The sequence below is a fragment of the Ochotona princeps genome, chromosome 20 (genome assembly GCF_030435755.1).
Source record: "Ochotona princeps isolate mOchPri1 chromosome 20, mOchPri1.hap1, whole genome shotgun sequence".
NCBI classification, from domain to species: Eukaryota; Metazoa; Chordata; class Mammalia; order Lagomorpha; family Ochotonidae; genus Ochotona; species Ochotona princeps.
Genome location: NC_080851.1, coordinates 6,128,906 through 6,152,088, shown reverse-complemented (window position 1 = coordinate 6,152,088; position 23,183 = coordinate 6,128,906). Strand labels below are relative to the sequence as shown.

At 43.1% G+C, this 23,183-nt stretch overlaps 1 protein-coding gene across 2 annotated transcripts in view; it reads right to left on the bottom strand.

The window, feature by feature from the left end:
• Positions 1-1,250: 1,250 nt before the first annotated feature.
• The window catches only part of GRM3 (glutamate metabotropic receptor 3), a 70,968-nt gene continuing 49,035 nt past the window's right edge, over positions 1,251-23,183 (bottom strand). Inside the window, exons 3-5 of one of the 2 annotated variants that reach the window (XM_004582272.2) lie at positions 20,858-21,924; positions 13,616-13,790; positions 1,251-1,615 (exon numbers count right to left, since the gene is read on the bottom strand). In XM_004582272.2, the coding sequence (XP_004582329.2) occupies positions 1,542-1,615; positions 13,616-13,790; positions 20,858-21,924 (1,316 nt within the window). In that variant the 3' untranslated portion in view covers positions 1,251-1,541. The remainder of the gene's footprint in view (positions 1,616-13,615; positions 13,791-20,857; positions 21,925-23,183) is intronic. The other variant, XM_036493656.2, reaches the window with a different exon arrangement.

The following is a 23,183-nucleotide window of genomic DNA, read 5'->3' as shown; positions in this document are numbered from 1 at the left end:
CTGTACTTGTTCAAGTTTCCTAGTTTGTGGTAGTCTCTCCCATCAGCAGCTCTCTCCTTGGTACCTGGGGCAGGATTTGGCAGGCAGCTAACTTTTCCTTGTTTAATAATAGATGATTTATAACTAGAAGCTTGACAGAAGTAGGACAGCACTTGGTAAGGATAAGCCAGTTTTAGCTTCTCCATGCTTCCCTTGCTCACTCCCTTTATTCAGGTTAGTAAAATATTCAAGTTTAGGAGAAGCCTGTGTTGAATATCGCTACCGGAACTTCAGAACAGCATTGGGAAGGGAGCGGCCTGTCTGTGTATTCAATGGGGAACGGACAGAGTAACTTTCTAATGTAGAGAAAAGGACCCTTTGTGGTCTCTTTCCTAGTGGTTAAGCTGTGATTTGGAAGTGAGAACATTAGCCCTTCTATGGAAAGTTGCAGTCCCTAGATTTAGAAGAACCTTACTGGAGGCAATTCTGGTGTGTTAGAAGGATGTGGCTTTAAAACCAGCCCACCTGTACATAGAGATATAGCCTGTTTATGATATTGCTGGCAGTCAACTTCTGATTGTTGAGACATGTACAGAAGTCTAGATCCATTCACAACTCCCCAGGACTGTAACAAGTGGAGTTCAAAGTTCACCTGATGTGAAAAGAAGCATAGTTAGACAACATTTTTCAACTCGGAAAGTAGAAATGGAGATGGCCTGGCAGCTCAGGTACAGTTGGAATGCCTGTGTCCTAGAGTAAAGTACCTGGATATGGGTTCCGGCTGCAGTTCTGTTTCTAGTATTCAGTGAGTGCACCCCCTGGAAGGCAGCTGATGATGGTTCATGTGGTCAACTCTCTGCCATCCTTGGGAAGACCTGGGTGGAGCTTCCTTAATCTTGATTTTGGTCTGATCTGATCTCAAGTTTTGCAGGCATTTGGAAAGTGAACCAGAGGATAAGAACTTTGCTGTCTCACAAATCAATCAATAAATAACATTAAAAAGAACACATTATCTGAAGCCCACTTAGAATACCTTGAGTGATTAAAAAAGAACAAGCCATCATCCACCATGCTGAAAAACCTGGAAGGTTTTATTCTCAACATCTTTACATTAATACAGATGCTTTTAATTTTGTGCTGAGAAAAACAATTTGTTACGCAGAATGTAACTGTAATATACAACATAGAAACTCATCCTAAATTAGTTACAACAAGGAACTACAAAAACTTCATAGGAAAAAAAGTTACCTAATATTGCCACCGTATTTTTAAGTAGACTGACCCTGTCAGACCCTGTCATCCATGCTCAGCTCTGTAAACAATGGTTATTTCCATTTCCGGGGCGGGGAGGGGTATTGTTAATAATAGGGACACTAGAAACAGCCTAGAAAGTTCTAGCACATCACTATATACTGTACAGTCCTCAAAAATAATTTATTGTACTGTTTCTAAAAAAAAGGTACTAGGGTTGTTCTTTTGCTCTTTTTTCCACACTCTGGAGCTGCACTTGAGCACATCTGTCTAACAGTCTAAAAACACGAGAACTGAACGGCAATTTACAATCACAGGGATGAGGTGGTGGAGTCGAGGACTTCCCGTCCATTGCACACTGTTGGCATATATGTGCTTGCAGAGGCTGCAAAACAGAGGCATAGAAATTCAAAGTTAGTCAAGCGGGCCACACATATATTGGCACAGATAATCTCAGTCAATGTGTTAAAAGTCTATTAAGGACTAATTTTCATTTGTCTTCAAAAGATGATAAATTATCTAGTGCTATAGAATGTTAACTTTCTAAATACATCTTGCTCAAAATTGATTTCTGTCCTAAAACCTCCCTTCGCTAATCTCATACCCTTTGAAGAGAAACTTTACATTGAAAGAAGAAAATTTATTATTAAGTCATTTGTGGGTTAAAAATGAGCTTTTGTCATTTATGAATCAGTTAAGATACAATGTACAACATTGAAAGCTCACAGCAGTTTTCTTGTAGATTGTTGAATGATTCACCACTGTCAGCACCTTAACTAGTTCTGTTTGATCTGATCAGGAATGACTCTTATGCAAATCATCTGTGATTTCTGCTGCCTTGGAGAATAGTATACAATATTTTCATTGTTCATAGTTGGGAATCCCAGTGACGATACTAGCAAGGGAGGGGTGCAGGGAGCTTTGACGCCTGAGAGCTCTCTAAATGGGGGCTATTCCAGAGGGAAAATGTCATGATTAATGGCAATAGGGACAATAGTGTTATGGTGTGTGTGTATAATACAGGTATGCACATTCATTTTATGACACCTCATTTTCCCAAATACATTTCTTAGCTGTTAACTTATTGATAAAGTTTTTGTTTTTACGAGAAGTGTGGGCTCAGAGTAATCTCATCAACCCTCCCCCATTCTCCTCAAGAGGAAACTATTTAGCAAGAACAAGTGAGGAGTACAAGTGAGTGACCTTACACTGCCTTTCAAGTTTTTCAGCATCCATCTCTGGGCCCATCTATCTGGATATACTCTGACCAACAAGAGCTGATTTTCTGGGCTACTTAGTACAAATCAGATGGACCAGTCTTCTGCCCTCTTCTTTAAGGACATATTCTTCAGTTAGTAATCACATACATTGATGTTATGGCAAAATGATTATGCTTGATAATGGATGCATTCCTGCCCCATAAATGTTCATAAGAATGTCTGTAAACAGGAAGATGTAGCTGATGACAGAATTTGAGGGCATGAGTCCTCACCAGCAGGTCTACCTGAGGGAAGCTGCAGCCCCTCAATTTTGAATTGGTGACGTGGATAGTATGTGAGGATATCTGTGTGGTCAGATCAGTGACTTCCTGACATCACCTTGGAGTCGGGTGACAGGCTAATAAATCTTTTGGAAGTTTTTTTTTCCCCATCTCATTCTCGTAAGGACCAGCTTGGGTTTTCTTTACATTGTGGGCTCCCTCAAAGCTACACTGTGTTTGAGGTCAAGGGTGACCTAATCTACGCGTTGTGCAACTGCTACAGTGAGGAAATGTTTAACACAGCGTGTGCTAGATAAATACCTGATGGGAAGTAGTCAGGATAAGAATTCCAAATGTGAGGCCTTCACTAGGTTCTTTGCAAAGTGTTTTCATGTACTTTATCTAATTCCAGCTTCATCAAAGCTAGGTGAGGTAAGAGAGAGAATAAGATGAGGTGAAATTCACAATCCTGGAGGCCATTGGAAATGCAGGCAAGCACTGTAGGCAACCCACACGTGCTCTTCCTGCAGCCCCCTTGTCTCCCACTGCCTCCACGTTGAACACGCATTCTACAATTGGTGGCCAAGCAGAGACCTTCATTCCCTAGCATGTACCTGTGTTCCATTCATTTCCTCAGTAAATGGTCTCACCATCTGGCCAGTTGCCCAAACCAAAAGTCCAAAATATCTGCTTCACTCTTTTTTCATTTTCGTCCCTCTACCCATGTCAGACCTGCACCCGGGTCTAGTTAATTATTTTTCCACATCGTAAGCACTTTGATCTCGGCATCCGTCTGCCTCGTGTCTGTTACCATCATCTTTGTCTTGCACATTGCCACAGCTGTGCTATTGCAGTGCTGACATGGCTGTTCCTACTCCTGTCTCCTTGAAGGATACTTTGTGCACAGGAATGGAAGTATAATAGAAGTTGCCAGTCTACACACCGTCAGTCTCTGTGTGTGTGTGTCAGTACCTTACCCTGGCTTATAAATCCCAAGGGGGATTTGTCTGTGTGCTGATGTTTCTTTCTTTCCATGTTTTTTTCTTCCTTTTTTGCTTTTGTCCTCCAAAGTTTGTGTCTCAACTTTACAGCTTTGCAGTGGCTTCTGCAGGCAGGACTGTCATCTTCACATGCCTAGCCCCTTCTTGTCATACACACCTGAAAAGCCGCTTCCTGAAAAAGGCTGTCACCAGGTCACCCAAACTCAAGTGGCCAGCTGGTTGCTCTGTGTCACGTTGCTCTCCTTTAAACCTCAGCCCAGCCCAGTTGTTGCTGCCTGATTGATTGTTTTCTATCCTACACTCTCAACTTGAAAACATACAGGAGCTCTGCCTGTTTCATTGTTTATCCTTCAGGGGTATTCACGGAAGAGACCCTCTGTAAAATACGTCCTGAGAGATCTTGTGAATATTTGCATGCAAAAGAATGAGGAAACCAATGGAAGTTTCCAGAAATGAAGAGTTTTTTTTAACCTGAGGAAATGTCTAACAAATGTCAGGCTGTAGGCAGCCATTTCTGTGGACAAGCCACATTGGGACAATGACAGGCAGATATCTCAGCATGGAGGATGGCTTAGCCTGAGCTCGCCAGGTATGCTGTCTTTGGCATTCTGTCCAATCCTTTTATCTGTCCCAAGATCAGATTTTATTATTTTGGTGAAGGCTTTCCATTTTTAGAGCCTGAGGAAGAGGCATGATGGGTCACAGGGCAAAGTCTAGGAGCACTGAAGACTCAGATGCAACTTCCCCTCTCTGGATCCCAGTCTGATCAAACACCCTTGCTACCTGCATTTCTCAAGGTTGTTTCAGAAACACACTCTGATGTTCCCGTTTCCATTATGCAATCTGAGGTAGTTCTGTTCTTTGAGGTTTGCTTTTGCAGTCTGCTGGCTCATTACGTTCTAAGTTCTTCAAGCTTCAGTGTGTTCTGACTGGTGTGATAAAGAAGTGTGGGGGTTGCAAAAGCTAGCTGTATGGAAATCCTCAGGTCTTAGCTTAAAACAGTATTCTGTCATCCACCCTGTGGACATCATTATGAAAGTTTTTGGAATAATTTTGAATCATCCACTTGCTCCACAGGGACAGGAAACGGAAAGCCCTGTGTCAGAACCAGAACACCCAAAGTCTTTGAGAGGAAGATAAAACAAATTCAAGATTATCTTACAAGACACAACAGCAGCAAAAACACCCATGGGACTCTGTGCAGCTCTTTTTCCCCAGAACCTTCTGATGTGGTGAAGGGAACTCTAACTTCAATTTTTCTGCTTCCCTTTTATTATTTCATCTGTATCTTTTGCCAATCTATTTTATTTTTTTCACATAAAAACATATTTTCATTTTGTACATGCTCTAAGTATGGTAGAATTATTTGTGAGTTTACTGACTCAATTACTGTGCATTTGATAAATATTTTACATATGCCTTTATATTAGTTCATCTGTTATTCTTCAACGTAGTAAAATATATGGAAGAACAAAATGCTAATGTATATGTGAGATGAGCTTTTGCTAATTTTTTTCCTGACGAAATTCTCACTAGATTTCTTTTTTAGTGGTAGAAGATTTGCCCACCTTCTTAAGTACATAAGTAGATTTCTATAATCATGGTGACTTCCAGAAGTGAGAGGCATAAGCTTAGCCTTGGGTTTCCTAGGAGCAGGGTGAGTAGGGGCTGTTAGTTACTTTACCTAAAGTGACTTTGACATTCAAAATAAACACCAAAGGCCTCTTCACTTCTACTATTGATCAGACAAGGTCAGTTCACACCAATCAACAGGCCAGTTTTGCTTGGTGAGCTGGGAAAAGCACAGGAGGTGTGTGCAGCCAAGTGGCCCCTTTGTCTCTGTGTCTTCCAGCAGCAGCACACACACTGGCCGGGCTTTGCAGAAAACTACTTTTTTTTTCAGCTAACTGGTACTCAACCAAAGCTAAACATACTTATTTAATACATGTTTTATGGATGCCAGATTTGTTAGTTCGGCAGCTGAGACAGGTCCCTGAGAATGAGTGTATTACTCTGTAAAACATCATACTTAGAAAGCAAGACTCACACACACATACAAAACAAACAAACAAAAAAGCATTTCAACACAACAGATATCCCAGTTTTCCCCCAGCTGTTCCATTTCCTTGCTCTTGGTGACCCCAAATAATTTTTTCCCAGGATATCTGTGTATTTAGATATTTGTATGTTATGGTCATGGAATTCAGTTTCCGCCAGCTGTTTGGTGCCTTTCCCTTTTGTCATGGGATTTTTTTTTTCAGTCATTTGCTCCATTTTACTTGTGCTAAGCTGCATGAGTCACCTTCCAGGAGATGTTTATCTGTTCATTAATATATGTTGCTGGAAGATGGCCACTGGTTCAGTAGCCCTGCTACTTCAGGGACTTGAGAGTGGAGCACAGTGAATTCAATATGAGAAACACAGGCTGGATCATCGGAAGCACTTCTTACTGACTCAGTGAGTGGTCTTAAGTTATAAGCAGTGGCTTTCAGAGGACACTGTGTTCAGCTATGGGACAGAAAGCTGAAAATCCAAGATTCCAAATGTGGAGGGAAAACCATGAGGAAGCACTAACTTTATTCTGTGATTCCCTTCTTGTAACACAAGATTCTTGAAAAGAGAAGATAAGCCAGGAGCCAATTTTATGACCTGTGACACAAATTGATTACCTTGTGTCAGTGAAAATTTCACTTGGTCTTTGGCTCAGCACATTACTGGTTATTACCACAACATGGTGTTTTATATAGTATTTTTTAAAAAAAATCTTCCCTCCCTCCCTCCCTCAAGAAGTACAAAAGTGGATTTTCAGTAAATAATCAGCAAATGGAAGGTATTAATAATTTCTATCTTGTTCTACCAAATGCACACCTTTTCTCCACTATTTGGCTGCCCAACATCTCTGATTTCCCCTCCTATTTATCCAGGGTGATTTTAGACAAGGATCTGGCACTGATTCACTCTAAGACTCAGACAGCTGCTTTGAGTTGCATGTACCGTTACTGCCCAGGGACCAAGGGCTAAAGCCCAAAGTGTCAAACTGATAAAATGAGGCACACACACTAGTCCTCCTTTAGTGGATCTAATCTTGTGAACTGCAATTTCAGATTAAATGTAGTGTCTGCACACTGGATTAGCTTGTGCTGCCTTCAGCTGGGTCTAAGCCACGAACAGCTGGACCACACAGTCGCTTCCTAAGTGATGTGCTGCCTGTCCACAGGGCCTCAGTGGGCAGGGATGCTTTGGCGGTCAGGACATACCATGCTTGCTGCTGAACCCTGCTGGTGCTTTCTGTACCTGACCTTAGCCAAAAGGCCGAGAAGCGATTGCTGGTACTTTCGCATGTCTCTCAACAGGAAAGTCAAACTCCTCACTCCAGGATCTGTTCCCTCTCCATCCTCATCTCACACTCTTGCTTTTCCACCGCCACATCAGCCTCTTTGATGTCCTCCTAACACTGAATCTTTACCTTCTTCTCTCCCCTCTACCTGGGATGCCTTTCCTTTAAATTTCATCTGAGCTCACTTTCTTTCCTTTGTATCTTTGCTCAGATGTCATTTTTGTCAGAGAAGTTTTCCCTAGATATGTGTTGAAAATGGTAATTCCCTAGCTAGTGTGCCTTTCTTGTCCATTCCCACCACATAATTTATTCCACTGGGTACATCACCCAGGATTGCTTTGTTTGTAATCTTCTCTGACCCAGTTAGAATGCAAGCACCATTAGTGTAGAATTCATCTGTTCTGTTCTGCTGCATAACTCCGGTTCTTGGGGCTGAGCCTGAGCCCTCTTACCCCAGTGAATGAGTGAACTGAAGATGGCTAACATCACACTGGCCACACTCACGTGGTAATGTGGTGTTCTTTTAAACCACCTGAGATTACAGCAGGTAGGGGCCTATCCGCAACCCTCCACTGTTTTGTAATATGGCTAGAAACTGTCATGTTTTACATGCACACAGGTCTCTCCTCTTAGGAATGTTCTCCACAGAGGTTCACTGAAAGTGAAAAAAGTGGGAGAAGAAAAGCAAAAATGGTATTAGACTCATTGTTTGCTTTGCTTTGAGGTAGCTCTTCAAGGGGAAAATGCATCTGAAGTGGAAGTATCTTCTGTCTGGAAACACATGAATACCAGAGATGGTGTCTGCATCATCCAGTGAAGATCTTAGCTGCACTGTGTTCTTATGCTCATGACAAGGAAGACTATTGATGCAGTCTGAGCTGCAGAATAACTTGCTAAGTTTCCCTGGCCAGGCCAGTGTGTGGTGTGATTGTGGCATTCACTGAACTCACTATGCTGACATATCATGCTGGTTCTTTAGAGCTGTGTTGTAGGAAAGAAACTTGGATATTATGTGGAGTCTTTTATAATGTCACATTCAGACTTCAGCAGTGGCTTGCCCCCTGCTAATTAGGGCAGTCACCGAGGCTTGGCCACTGGTGAGCAGTCTGGCCCTCTGCTGCTTGCCTTCTGTTGAAAATTAGGCCGTGCCTCTAGGAGGCAATTCACCTGATGCTTTCATATTATTGCATGATTTTTATCATGTAAAAGCACTATGTAACAAAGAATAATTCTGTGGATTGAGCAATTCACACATTATCACTTAGATGAGTGACTTTCTAAATAAGGTTTTACAGAGAAAATCAATCTCCATATGCCTGTAGCTCCTCAGGGACCCATGTCCTGGCATCGCTAGTTAGCAGAAGCCTCTTGGCTGAGCTTAATGAAAACGACATGCATCCACCTGAATGATCACCACAAGCAGGAGAAACATGTGACCCTGTAGCTCCCAGCGCAGGTACATGACAACTGTGAAGACGATGAGTGTGCCCAGCTTCTCACCTCTCTCCCCGCAGAGAGGAATTGTGCCAGTGTTGTGATCTCTGTGGCTCCTAGGAGGTTTATGCTGTAAACCTCATGTGTATTCCTAGCTTTGCTCCTTCAGTTGAGTGCTAAACCATTTGTATTGCTGGTGCAAAGTCTTGATTGCCTCTCTTTGTGCTCCTAAAGCACAGTGGAATGAAGAGTAACATCTTCCTCTGCATGCATTACAAAGGATGCTTGTTCATGTGTGTGGGCGTGAGAGCTGCATGACAGATGGCACGAATTTAGGACTGCAAGATCTCTGCATTATACTGCCGAGGAAAGGAGTTGCTTTCCAAGTGGCTGGCTGACTCTGCTTGGAGTGCCTTTCCTTGGAGTGTTCCAGGGACAGAGCTTAGAAAGATCTTGGAGGAATGGAATTAGAAGGTAATGTTGATTTTCCCCAAATTCTTGGAAGCCTCTTAATGATGGCAGGGAGTTGTGGCCACTGGCATCATGAGACAAAGCATGGGCATTCAGGGTATCACTCCCTTTCTGAACCCAGTGCCCAGTTTCTCCTGGATGGCCACCGGAGGGGGCCTCTCTGCACTGTGCTGATAGCAGCAGATGAAACTCACCAGGATGTTTTGTGCTGAGGTTTTCAAAATATTTCACTTGGACTGCTTCCGCTGACCCAGATGGGGTGTCTGTTACAAATCAGATTTCTGACCTTTGTTCCAGACCACAGGAATGTGAACATTCAGAGAAGTTCCATTTTAAAGAGATCTTTTTTTTTTTTTGTACACAAATATTTTGGAAGCATTTATTTACAGATAACCTTAATGAAGAATGGTTGAAGTTTTATTTATTTTCATTATTCTGACTTCCACTGTATAGTTAATGAGCCACAACTGGTTCTTTTTTGCACAAAACAATATGTAAAACATTTCTCAAACTGTGAGAATGTTCTTTTTTCTAAGCTTGATTGTGCATTTCCATCCTTTTCGAGTAGCTATTAAGCTCTGAAAACTCAAAGCCAATGTCCCTTTTGCTATTAGCCACCTTAGCCACTGCCAGGAGGCTCATTGAGGCTCCAGAGTGATGTGTCTGTCGTCTTGCCAGAGAACTAACTGGGGATTAGTGGGCCGTACCTTCCACTCTGGATGACATCTTGGTGTCAGGTGGGGTTAAGTGTGTGTAGCTTTCATCCCTGATGAGAATGCAGAACTGGGTAAATTTAGATTTGGGGACCATGGGTGTAATAAAAATAGATGCAAGTTCTTTACAAGGTTGAGATGTGTCCCTGCCCTTCAGTCTGGGCAGGCTCTGTCAAAGCTTTGATGAGCAAATATACTAGTTACACATGCCAGTGACCTGGCCAGGCCCGTGCCTGCCTTCGCTTTCATGGAACATGTCCTTTGTGAAGTATATGGGGAAGCTTCTTATCAATGTGCCAAGAATAAGAGTGAAACCATCCTGCAGGTGCCAGTTCAGCTTCGTCTTAGCTGAGCTGAAAACCACAGAAGCATCCAGTCAAGGCCTCCTCCTGGGGTACATGAGCAGCCCAGCCAAGCCCTGCCTGAATTCCTATCCCCCAAAACCACGAGAGATGATAGAAGAGTTGTCGTAAGCCTCTAGTTTAAAGGGAAGCTTGTTATGAATGAGTAGATAAGTAAGTGTGGAGGTGAGAGACGTCTTGGTGTTGCTCTTCTAGCTTCCCCTCATCTACACACATGGTGGTTGTTACTTGAATTCTGGAGGCTAAGTCTGAAAGCCAGCAGCAGCACTGGTCACAGAAGTCTCTGTGTTCCTTGCTGGGGTTTTGGGCTCCTGATTTTAGCTTTGTGCTGGAGCAGATCCTGAATGGCAGCAGTGATAGGTCAAGTAATAGGATCCCTGTGGTTCATTTGGGAAAGAAACCCAGATTCCATCCCTGGCTCCTGGCTTTGGTCCCTGCCCTGCTCTGACTATACAGGCATATGGAGAATAAACCAGCAGAGGAGAAGCTGGTCACTGAAACTACCTTGCAATGACTCCCTCTGTAGCATTAAGAACTTCTTGTCCCCCACTGTCATAAAGTGCTGGCATAATATTGCAATAGAATCAGTTGTGTACCACAGAAGTGAAATACATTGTTTATCTGATGAACTCAGAGTAGCTTAGGGATCCCCCCTTGATTTAGAAAACAATGTACTGCCTAGTTTTTCAGAAAGAATCAGGTGTAAATTGAGCTGAGCACATAATGGAGGACACAGACATTGAGACGTTGTACAGATTGCTGAAGTCCCCACCAGTGAGCCAGTGTGAGATTGCATGGACCTGTGTCTTCCAAAGGCAACAGATAGCTTTTATGTGGACTTGGTATATACATCCATGTGACTCTTTGTGACTTACCTTTATTTCCTGTAGTGTATGTACTAAGATTTTCTCTTCAGTTTGCTTTTGTTTTAAAACACTGATAAACTAGAGTAAATCCATGACTCATTAGTGCGTTACCTTTATAGCGGCAGGGAATCCCCAGTCCTGGGGCTACCTATGGCCTGTGAAATTGATTGGTGTTACCCTGCTAAGACAACTACAGATGGGACCAGAAATTCAATAAAACTATGGCAGGCTCATTTTTTATTTGATTTTTGTGTGGTCTGTAAGTGATGTTATAAATATCCAAATGGCGAATGGCAGGAAAAACAGTCCCTTCCCCCTTGTATCCATGTAAAACACTGCCCTAGACATAAAGCTTCATGGAGCTAAGGACTCTGTCCTGTGCATTCCTGAGGGCACAGTGCTCAGAAATTTCTAGTGTAAATACTCAAGGATGGAATGAATGAATGAATGAATGAATGAATGAATTTAATGACAGTAGTTCTGATTTATTAAGGTGGAAGGGATTTGATGAAAAGGCAATCCAGGGTCAAAATTCAACTGTTGCATTGTTGTATATTTCTGAGAAGTAATTTTCTCATCTTCAAAATAGAACTTGTGATGCCTGATATTCAAGAAGATAAACTGAGTCTACAAAGCTACGTTGAAGAAAATGGAATTGTAAATAACAGGTGAATGCATTTGTTACACATTTTGAAAAGTCTAATAATATCATTCTCTACTTGGCTGAAGATACACAATCTTGGTCCATGTCTGATTTAATTAGCGGAACATTACTGAAACAATGGGGGTCTACGTTTAGACCTTTTAAGTCAAGGGCAATTTATTTTAAATTTCACTGAGTAGCATAATATCCCAAAAGTGTTGGGTTGGCTCGGCCTCTTGAAACACTAAGTTTCTGTCAGAATGACAGACTGCATTTTGGCTTAAGCAGTCACAGGTCACTGTCTTTGTTTACTGGCTATTTCTGCAGAAACTTGATTGCACAAAATGACCTGGCTTTTGTCTCAGGCATTTTTTAAACCTTAGTGTCTGTGATAGAAAATGATGCCATTTATAAATTTCTCAGGCCTGGATGTGTGTGATTTTGAACACCTGTTGGAGATTGATGGGCTCTGTGAAACGGTTCCAGCAACAGCCCGCGATGGCTTCCTGCCAGCTACCAACAGAAGACTTTTTGTCCAGGGCTAACTATTTTCCATACATACATGAGTGGTATGACTTTTCTCTTGTTCTCCTTGTAAAGCCTGCCGAGTGCCTGAGACCAGGTGAACCTTTGCGGTTTGCTTCCTGCAAGCAGCCTGCTACTATAGGCTCAGGAACACAGGCCTGGAAATCAGAGGCAGTGGCTAAATTGGGATTCTTCCACTCAGAAATTCTGCAGTTCACAGGGTTGTGAATTTTGTAGGATACCGTGTGCACGCACAAGCACACACATACGGATGTATAGAGGACTTGGTGCAACACCCAACATACAGAAATGTCTCAGTAGATGATGGCTCCCATTAGCTGTTATTGTTACTGCTTTCATGACTTCCTGCCAGTCCCGTCTTACTTAGATAAGCTAGCTGTCATGATTGAACTGCTAAAGAAAGCTCCGTTAGCTTTGGGGATGAGCTCTAAGAACCAAGAAAAGCTTCTTGCAGGTCTTACCATACCCTGGGGATGACCCCACCCCTGCAGCAGCTGACAGCCAGGAGTGGTGTGTGTCACATGTCACTGAACCCACACTCTCAGCCTGCCAGTCTTCCCTCTGTGCTGGGCAATGAGTTCCTCTGGCAAATCTGTACTCTGTAGGAGGAATTGGGACACTAATAGGATTGCTGACTCTGGGATGATGAGCTATTTTGAAGTATCTTTCTGATCGACTTGAGGCAAAATTGTGAATCAGTCATTTGTTTCTCACTTTGAGTCCTGCCCGCTACCCAGTGGCTCCACCCACTGCTGCCCGCTCCACCTCTGTCAGCAAATTTCTTTTGCTGTCTACTACAGATTAGCTGGAATTGGCTGAAAAGGTTGTCCCCTTTAGGTACATCTGTGCCTAGAGAATTCTAAGGCATTAAATCAGTGGTTCTCTTAGGATAGTGTTTCAATAGTGTTTCAGACGTTCACAGGTCAGCAAGAGAGAGAAATTTTGGGCTGGGGACATATCCTGAAATCCTATGCTGCCTTCTCAGCACCCAAGGGGACATTTAGGATGCAGTGTTTTTCCATCTTACTTGATAACCTTCCCCCTTTAACTTTTTATGAAGCACCTTCAGCATTTGTGTGGCACAAAACCTACTTTATTAAAGGCAACTTCAATAATTCATGGGAAATGGAATTTAAAGGTGTCTGGTATGATGTAAAAATGTTTGAAATTCATAATATGCATTTCTCATACTTTTTTAATATTGTCTGTAAATTGCCAGTATCACGTAAACCTCTCATCCAGTGAATAAACTGGGGTAGGGAGATGTAGCTACTTGCTCATGATTACTTGTTGAGCTGATTGCTGAACTAGAGTCGAAAAGCACAGCATGGTCGAAAAGCCTAGTTGTAGTCAAGGAACTAACATAGACTGCTCAAACAGAAACTGGTGTCCACTGTGTCCCCAGCCCCTAGGACCTGATACACAGGGCTTGAGATTCTTCCTGGGGACAGATGCACCCCTGGCCTGCTCCTGCCACCCTGGTCCCTGGTGACAGACCTTTGTGAGGAATCAGAGCTGCCTTCCATACTTACACTGAGAATAGGTGGTCCCAGTCCCGCTGACACTGAACCTGTTGAGATGCAGCCTGTGTGTGACCACATTCTTCTGGGGCTGAAACAGGATGATGTGCACCTTGGGTGCAAACAAACAGCCCAAGACCACAAAGCCACTCAGGCTGACGGAGATGCACATGGTTGTTGTCTGCACCTGTAAGAAAAGGTTACTTGGTGAGTGCTGGGCTGTCAATCAGGCAGCCACCTAAAGAGAGCCCTAGAACAAGCTCAAGGTGAATAACCCAGCTTTGCTCTTGTCCCCCTCTTACTTTAGCCTGATCAATTCAGTCAGTACTTGGGATCTTTTGTGTTTTGGGTGTTCATGGAAACACTGCTTGGGATTTGCAAGCAAACACCATTTGTGTGGGGATGCTCCTGGATGTTTGCCAAGACTTTGCATGGATTTTCTTGTTTTGCTTGTTGTCTTTTTATTTGTACCAAGATATTTGTGCAGAACCACTGAGGCTGGAATCTGGAACAGTAGAATAGAAATGTTCAGTGATGGGGTGGCCAGACTGCTGATGGTTCCAGTAAATGGACTTGGTTTCTTTGAGGTTAACTATATAATGAATGAATCTGGGCCTTTTCCAGGTGTCCATATCCCTGGCCTGCTGGGAGTGCTGCCAGTCAAGCACTGGTTTCCCTACTCAACATGGAGGACACTGTGGATTTTCTTCTTTGGCCCCTTCTCTTTTACTCACTGTGTCTCCATCCCTCTGGAGTCTTGATGTGCTTTGTTCCCACTGTTTAATTCTTGTGTTTCCTGGGCTTCTTCATACCCAGTCTTGGCAAGAAAGTTCTACTCTGTCCCTCTTTCCTTCCCCAGAAAGCATAACCTGTAACTAAAGTTTGTCATCTCTCTCATTCTCTTTGCTCTCCTTCTTCTTCTCTGGTTTCATCACTTGTCCTGGCTTCCGATCCATTGACTTTCTGGAAAATTCCACACAAGGCTACATATTTTATCTCTTTCCATATGGAGAGTTGGAAATTAATGACTTCTATCAGTTTTTGGAACATTTACCATCAACACTCAGATGCCCCTTGGGGATCTAAATTTGGAACTTTCCCCACCCCCCTGCCTTTTCCTTCAAGCAAATGAAATCCCTAAAATGACATAATTTCTAATGCCTTTAAGTCTCTGAACTGTTTTCTCATCAAGAAGAGCTGAAGACTGGCCAGTAAACTAGAGAAGTTAGGATCAGTTAACATCAGTTTAATAGACTTCACTCTGATTTTGATTAAAAAATAGTTCAGGCTATACTTGTGGACTAATTATTCAGACTGTAAATGCTGAGCACATCTTCTATCCTTGTCCCTTTAAACTTACTGCCTTCCTTAACTATTCTAGAATCTTCTGACTTGGAGTCTCCAGTTTTAGGCTCCTGTCCCTTTCCCCAACTTCTCAGGGAAGGGCCCCTTAGCTAATTCTATGACACTGAAGCCTTGCTAAATTGTAACAGGTGTTTCACACATTTTTGTCGTATGATGTTGCATTTGGACTGCTGCTGCCTCATCTGATTTCAGCATGAGGATGAGACAAAGCCAAAGGCACACACTTCAGGGGAGATATTTCCCAAAGCATATTTCTGTAAGCCCTGAAATTTCTTATACACCTTAGGATATTCTAAGAGGAGAGGAGAGGCATTTAAGAAAAAGCAAATAAATAAATAAAGCAGATCTGTGCATTCTGCCCCCTGGCCTGATGCCCAGTAAGGGGCTTTGAAGTGGGGCTGGTCACATGCTAATGGAGGCTTTGCCCTAGGGGCTTGGGCCTGATTCCCTCCCACTTTACAAGGTGGCAGAGTTCTAGCTGCTTCAGCGATGGTATCTGTAAGGGATAGATGGAGTCGTGCACCACACAAGAGCCACTGGGAGTTGTCTCTCGCCTGTGTGTGGGAGCCCGAGAAGATCAGAGTTGAGACGGTTGGAGCAACTGGTAGTCTGGGGAGCATAAGCCAGGGGCAGAAGGCAGGCTGTTCCGCAGGCTGTCAGCCCCAGGAGCAACTGGGATTTCCTGTCAAAAGTGGTTTTGATCACAGCATAGAACTAGACCTCTCAGAGTCTTCATAGAGACAAATTCCAACTGGAAAGGACTGCAGGGTCGTACATTGCCTAAGGGCACACGGTGTAAGGGCCTGCTGAAGTCCCGGGTGCTCCTTTGCTTTGTCTGTGACACAGGACTGAGGCCTCATAGTCAGTGCGATTTCAGTGTTTGAATGCGTCTCTTAGAACTTGTGTCTAGAGCTGGTGGATGGCCACCCTCAAGGAACACTAAAGGGGACTTCGGAGCAGAACTAAAGTGTCACTGTGATCACAGTTCCTCATGCTATTTATTGTACCTATCATCAGTTTGAAACCCTTTGCCTTTTTTTTTCTTTCTATTTTTGAGGCCCAAGTGTCAAACTCAGTTTTCAACTGTCCAGTTACTTTAATGGGTCACACTGTTAAAAATGTGTCTATCTACAATTCTCTGTTCTGTCTGCTGACTGTGGGTGCCTGCTGTACTGTATTCATGTCTCTATTTACCCAGTTAATCCCGTCCTTCTTTTTGGCTTCCTGGACATAACCTTCCCTCCCTGCTTGTGTCTTATCAGTTATTTCTTCCACCTGAACTTTAAGTACTGGAGTGTGCCAGACCTCAGTTTTGGACTCTCTTCATCATCTCAGTGGGTTCTAAACTTACATACTGTCTCTATTGATAATGCCTAAATACTTACTGCTATTTCAGAGTTGCAGCTTCTGGACTTCCAGGCTTTCAAATTCTATTTCTACCTTGCCATCCTCTTTTGGGTATGCAATAGGCATGTTAGAATTCAGATGTAAGTAAACCTTGATCTGTTTTCCCAACCCAGCTGTGTGAGCCAAAACTTGGGGCATCATCCTTGATTGCACAATCACCCTTGTAGTCACACATGAAAACCCAATGGCAAACTTGTCAGCTTGTTGGGAGATAGTTCTTACAGAGGAGATGTCCATGTTTTTACAGAGTTAGTAGAGTAAGCAAACTGCCTTTGCTTTGGGCTTTTGTTATCAGGGATATTGGTAGAGCAAAGAGTGTAAGAAGATAGAACTAGTGCCTGCCTGTGAAGCAGAAGGTGGTCCCCAAGCCCATCTCCTGTAAGGCAGTCCCCTGCTTGGGCAGGGTCACTTGACCTTCTTTGTATAACCCCGTGAGGGATCATCACAGATGCTGACACTCCAGCTACTAGGCTGCTGTGACTCCCAAAGTTCTTACTGTCAGCATTGATAAAATCATGCCAAGCTAATGTGTCATCTCGGAGGTGGTGGGAACCTCGGACACTGCAGAATCTGACGGTTTTGGCAAGGGTGGGACAGCAACACAGAAATGGCTTTTTCCAAAAGGGAATCTGAGGGCCTCAAAAGCAGATGGACAGATTGTCATGGAATATTCAACAGTGGAATCCTCAGAAAAGGCGAAGAGCAGGGCGTCCCTTTGAATGTGGCTGGTGGCCCAAAGTCCTAGTGCAGGAAGAGCAGTGACAGCAGGGACCTCCGTGGGCCTTGTGCCCAGACCCGCTCCACCATGCCAGCCAATGGACTCAAAGCCTTTTGCACTGGGGCCTGGCTCCAAGAATAAGCGCTAATGCTTCCCTGAGACACATGAACTCTGGAAGAACACAGTGAGGCAGTGCCTACTACGTGGCTTCTTACAGACAGGGTTTACAAATTTTGACAAGTGCTTTTTAAAGGATGAGGAAGTAATGCAAAGAAATCTCTTTGCTGGCAACAGCAGCCCTGGAGAACTCCCCCAGCCCTTGTGTTAAAAACAGGCAAGATCCCAAAGATATTGCCAGGATGAGGTAGTGAGTGCCGTGGATCAAGGTGATCTTTAGTAAAAGCTCTGCCGTGTTAATCAAGGCAGATACAGTTGAAGTTTCCAAGCCTTGAATCCCAGCCACAAAGCTACATATTCTTGACTTCTGAGTCATGAATTAGGCTCTCAATGTAGAAATGAAGAGTGGCAGTTATCTAGCTCAGGTGTGAGATGACACACAAAAATTGCACCCTCAGTCAGTGGGGCCACAAGCAGATTCTAAGCGCTTAAAACCAGAAGCAAATGGCTAGCAACTGTCCTGTTGGCCCACACTGCCTGATTCCATCAGACTCTGCCGTGATTTTCTGCTTTAAGGAAAGTGGGCAAGGCCTCTCCATCTATAAAGGTGCTGGCTAAGACCATAGGTACCAGTCCAAGACCCCTGGGAACTTAGACTGGGGAGAAGCTCAGATGCTATACTCTACTTACTGGATACAAAAACCAAGTCTCCATTCCCATCTTAGGAATATGCTCTTTAGTCTTGGTGGAATGGGCTACCAAGATACAGGGTAAAATCAAATGTTCTCAAGAGATATTTCTAGAAAAACCACGCTCTGATTTCTTTTTGATGTCCACGGATAATCAGAATTTGTATTGCCAGTCTAAGTACAAATAATTCTGTGTTAATCTAATTCTTTCATGCATGATGCCCTCTGTCCTGAAACTGGGCTGTAAACCTTGTGAAGATGGGGCTAGTGCTTTACATTAAAGTGTAATTTGTAATACGTGGCAAATGTGCCAAGGCTCAAAACTTACTTATTATCAAAACTTATGGCAACTACTCTTAAATTGCTAGGCATTTTTTCTAATGCTACAGATACATCTTTAATCTCAGTCTTGTTCTGAAATTTCCTGAGCAAGGATGTCATGGTCACATGTTTACAGGGTCATGAAAGTTCGTAAGAGAGGGAGCCAGGTGCAGGAGTTCAGCGATAGGTGGGAGTGTGGGCAGCAGGAGTGGGTGCACTCTGCCTTCCCAGGGCAACCGGTACTGAGGCCTTGTAGCACTCTGCACCAGGCAATCTACTTCGCCAGGGGAAGCCAAGACTCTGCATATCTGTGAGACATCTCAGCATCCTGGGCTGACACATGTAGGTATTTTAGAGGAGTGCAGGCCAAGATATTGACATCTGAGTGATAGGAAGAGCTTCAGATCCACTAGGGAACTGGTTTTCCAAATTAGAGTCACTTGGAAGCTTTCAAAAGTCCCCGTGCCCAGGAGACAGACTAGGACAATGAGATCAGAATTTCTGGGGTTGTGTCCCAGAAAATCAATGTGTTATAATGCTGCTCAGTTGTTTTAAAATAAATTTGAAACACATTGTGTTGGAGGTCTCAGTCCACAGAATTCATTTCTTTTGTAAATTTAGAATTGGCTTTATTTGTGTGTGAGGAGTCCTTTCATTTTTGGTTGTTTGGATGCCTTAATTAGCATGGACCTTAAACAAACTCCAGCCTATCGCCTCAGGTTTCATTGGCCTAGTGGCTTCTGCTAAAACAGGTGCTTTTACTATTGTATCACGTTAAAGAACAAAAACAACAAACAACAAACTAAGGTCCTATTTGGTTTTTGGACACTCTCTTGAGACGGAAAGGCATTAGGCATTTGTCTACATGCCTACATAGCAGAAGGACTATTGTAACTATTCTGCAGATCCAAAACTGAGCAGTTAAGGGGAGTAAAACAAAAAACCCTGTGGATGTGATGTCTACATAAACGCAAATGATAGATGAAGGACATTAACTTGGATTAGCTAGAGTTCTCTAATTGCCAGGTCTTAAAATTTCAAACTTTCCAGTGATTCTTACACCCCGTCTTTTGATTATTTTCTGATCTGCCTCTGATGTTACCTCTTCTTAAAATTTTTCCATTTTTTTATGGGTAAAATGCTGGACCATTACCCCAACATGGAACTTAGATTCTTTATTTTTACTGGTCATTCCTTAAAGCAACCCTAGGGTTTCAGTCACTTGATTGTAAACAATATGAATAAACGAGATACATTGAACTTGATCAGTCTCTTGAGTTCATGCTTTCAACAGATCTGTCTTCTTCTTTAAAAAAAAAAGAAAGTGCTTCATTTTGTTGGCAAAAATGTTTTTCTTCTTGATACGCTGTCTTGAAATCTGTGAAGCTAGATCAAGCTAACACCATGCGCATTACCTCACAGTTGACATTTTTGATATGATGAAAGCATTACATACACCCTCAGTTATTTTCAGGAAATCTGATGGTCACCATGTCAGATAGCAGATCACTTCAGCAGACTGCTCCAACCTTGATGCAGTTGCCTTTTTGCTTAGTTTTCTTTATGGGCTACAATTTCCCACATTTTAGCAATGTAGGAAGTGTTGGTAAACAGAAGATTTGGGGATTATTACAACCTACAGACATCATTCTGGGAAATTGTGGTATAAAAAGGAAACTATTATGATTCTGGAAAACTTAATTTCTGACAACTTAAGACAAAGCAAAATAAAATTATTTGAAGAGATCAAAATTTTTACACTCACACATTGTAAGATAACTAAGCAAAATTATGAATAGAAAAAATGACTTGTCATTTCAGTGACTTGAGAAATTATGACGGAATGGTGAAGTTTCTTTCAGAAGAGATAAAAATCATATGAAGTCCAGATTACTTATATATTACTAAGACACTCCAAGTAATGACACGATTAGGTTATTGGCATTATACAGTAAAATTTTTAATTAGTTCAAGGACTGTGTAAGTTTTGGCTAGGGGTGTTACAAAATAGGACAGACTAGCTCCAAGGACTGTATCTGTATACGTATATCTTTATAAATATACTATCTTCATGTGTATAACGAAATCTGTAGAAAGGCACAGAAAATCAACATTGTATTTTAATTTGTTTCAGAGTTGTAATGAAGTGTGAGTCAAGTTTTTATAATTTTAGATGGATTCTTGCTTGAAGTTTAAGCTGCATTTAAATCTATAGAAAAATCTGTGTAGCCAGGTCCTCCTGTGTCTCATTGAAGTATTCCCATTAGGTTCTTAGTGACTTGTCTTCATCTTTTGTCAATCACTTTTTAAATTTAATTAAGCAGTGTGTGTGTGTGTGTGTGTGTATGTATTGTATTCCTTCTTCCTCTAGCTGATGAATTGTTTGGACAGACCCTATCACTCTGTCCTCCTCTTTGTGTCTAGTACAGGACCCTGCACATGACAGAGAGTCACTGCCTGATTATAAAATGTACTCAGTTAATTTGTCCTTATAAAAAGGGGATTCATCATGTTATCTGTGATTAACACATTTCTGCAACAAAATAACTGAAGTCTACTTGAAATCCTGCACAATAAAACATCAGTAGGATAAAAAAAAAAAAAAACAAGGAAAAGAAGAAGAAATCAAAGACTTACTCTGTAATCACTCGACGTCACATAAAATATGGGGAGGAATGCCAACCAGATGATGCAGGTGGTGTACATGGTGAAACCTATGAACTTGGCTTCATTGAAATTTTCCGGGCACTTCCGCGTTTTGAAGGCATACACAGTGCATAAGATCACCAGGATCACATCGTAGGTCAGAGAGATCAACATGCTGGAGTCTTTGACGTTGCATTTTAAGATGACCGTCTCCCGCTTTTCTGCAAGGGTGTATCTCCGTGTGCCTGGAGTCTCCAGGATGAGCCACACAGATACCACCACGATTTGCACCAGTATCAAACCGAGGCAGATGAACACCTGAGAACCGGGGCTGATGAACTTGGGCCGCTGGGCGCCGTTCTTGACACCATCAAAGATGCGGGCAATGCAGTTGGTCTTGGTCAACAGGGCTGAGTAACAGATGGCGAAGGAAGTGCCCAGCCCCAGTCGGCGCAGCGCACAGATGACGGGTGACGGCTTGGCAATGAAAAAGAACGTCATGCAATAGGACAGGCCAACCCCAAACAGCAAAATGTAGCACAGCTCGCGGCCTGATGCTTTCACCAAGGGCGTGTTGTTGTGCTTGACAAAAACAGTTACAACCATGCACGTACACATAAAACCCAGGCAGGCAATGGTGACTGGGCCAATGGCCCAGGCATCTTCCCACCTGATGTAGTCCTCGGGGAGATCGTAGCATCCAGACAGGTCTGCAGTGGGCCACTGTCCGGGCCCGCAGTCCACGCAGGTGAACTCGTCCGCCAGGTACTCATAGGGCTCACAGGGGATGCAGATCCAGCAACAGACATCCCCCGGCTGCATGTTCTTCATTTCATTGGGGGCGCAGGGGTCGCTGCACTGGGAAATGGGGAGTGAGTTCCGAGACCAGTGGATGGAGTCAACATCTAGTGACAAGGTTTCAGCCCAGTGACCAACCTTCAGGTAGGAATACTTTCCCCCCATGTGCTGGAAGTTGAACACATTGTATCGCCCCATTCCATCTCCGAACGTGTCAAACTTGACAATGCTATCCGCGCCATTATCCGGGTTGAATGGAGCTGTGATATATCAAGTGAAAAACAGAACACTTGTGTAAGTAGCTTGCAGGTGATAATTACCTTTATGTGCTACACTTACCAAAATTGACACTATAAGGAGCGGGATCCCGAGGCTGAAGTAATTTTTCAGTCACCACGGAAACATATACATTGAAAACTCCAAGTTTTTCAAGTGTTCACAGATTCATTTGCCAAGCCTCAGTGAGTGTCTGCTGGCACCAGTGATTGTCAGGAATACAGTAAGCAGTACCCTCCGAGGAGCTCAGTAAGCAACAGGGGAAATTGGCACCCACACAGCTTTATTTTCTGTGATATGTAAATAAACTTCTCTTGCAAGATTTCACAACAGGAATTGGGCAAACCTTTGCGTCTCATTCTTACTACATATTTATAGGAGGGCACTTGAAAAGGTAAATGGAAAATTAAATTTAAAAATAACTATTTTGGAATTGAGAAACACTGAAGCTCTTTTTAATTTTTTATAATATCTATTTTGCAGAATAAATAATATATTTATTTGAGAGGCAGACAGAGAGAGACCAATATCTCCCCTCTGCTCGTTTATTTACCAAGACACCCACAACAGCCCAGCTAGGTAACAACTGAAGCTGGGGAGTGGGGTGGTTGAGAACTCAACTCAAGTGTCCCTCATGGGTAGCAGGAACCCGGTCACGTGGGCAATCACTGCACCACTCCCCCCCCCCGCCCCCCGCCCCCGGGGTCTGCATTAGCAGAAAGCTAGAGGCTGAGCTGCAAGTGAGGCAGTCCAAACCTGCTGAAATTTTGGCCACACCTTCAAGTTTGTAGCACAGGCACTGCCCACCCATTTCCAAACTGGTTAAGAGACCACCAATGGAAAACCTTTTACCTGTAGGTTCCCACCCAACATGGAAGGGTCAGGGAATGCTTAAAATCCCAAGACCCTTCCTCAAATCTTTGGTCTCTCCACCTCTCTCCTTTCAAGAGGCACCCCACTTCCCGGCTGTCCCTCCGGAGGAGTTCCCCTTCCCCTCTCTTTCCCTGCTCACATGGTCCCTTCACAGATAAAACATCTCTGCAACCAGTTCCCGGCTTTTCATTTCTATATTTAGCTGAGGGAAGACACCACCAAGCTTTTGTGGTAACAGGAAGCAGGGACTTGAACCCTGATGTGTATCTTAACCAATGTCCTCCCCTCCAGCCACTTTTTAAAAACTCCTCATTATTACATACGTACCAAAATGTGTCTTATTTTAAATATTTCCATAGAAATATGACTG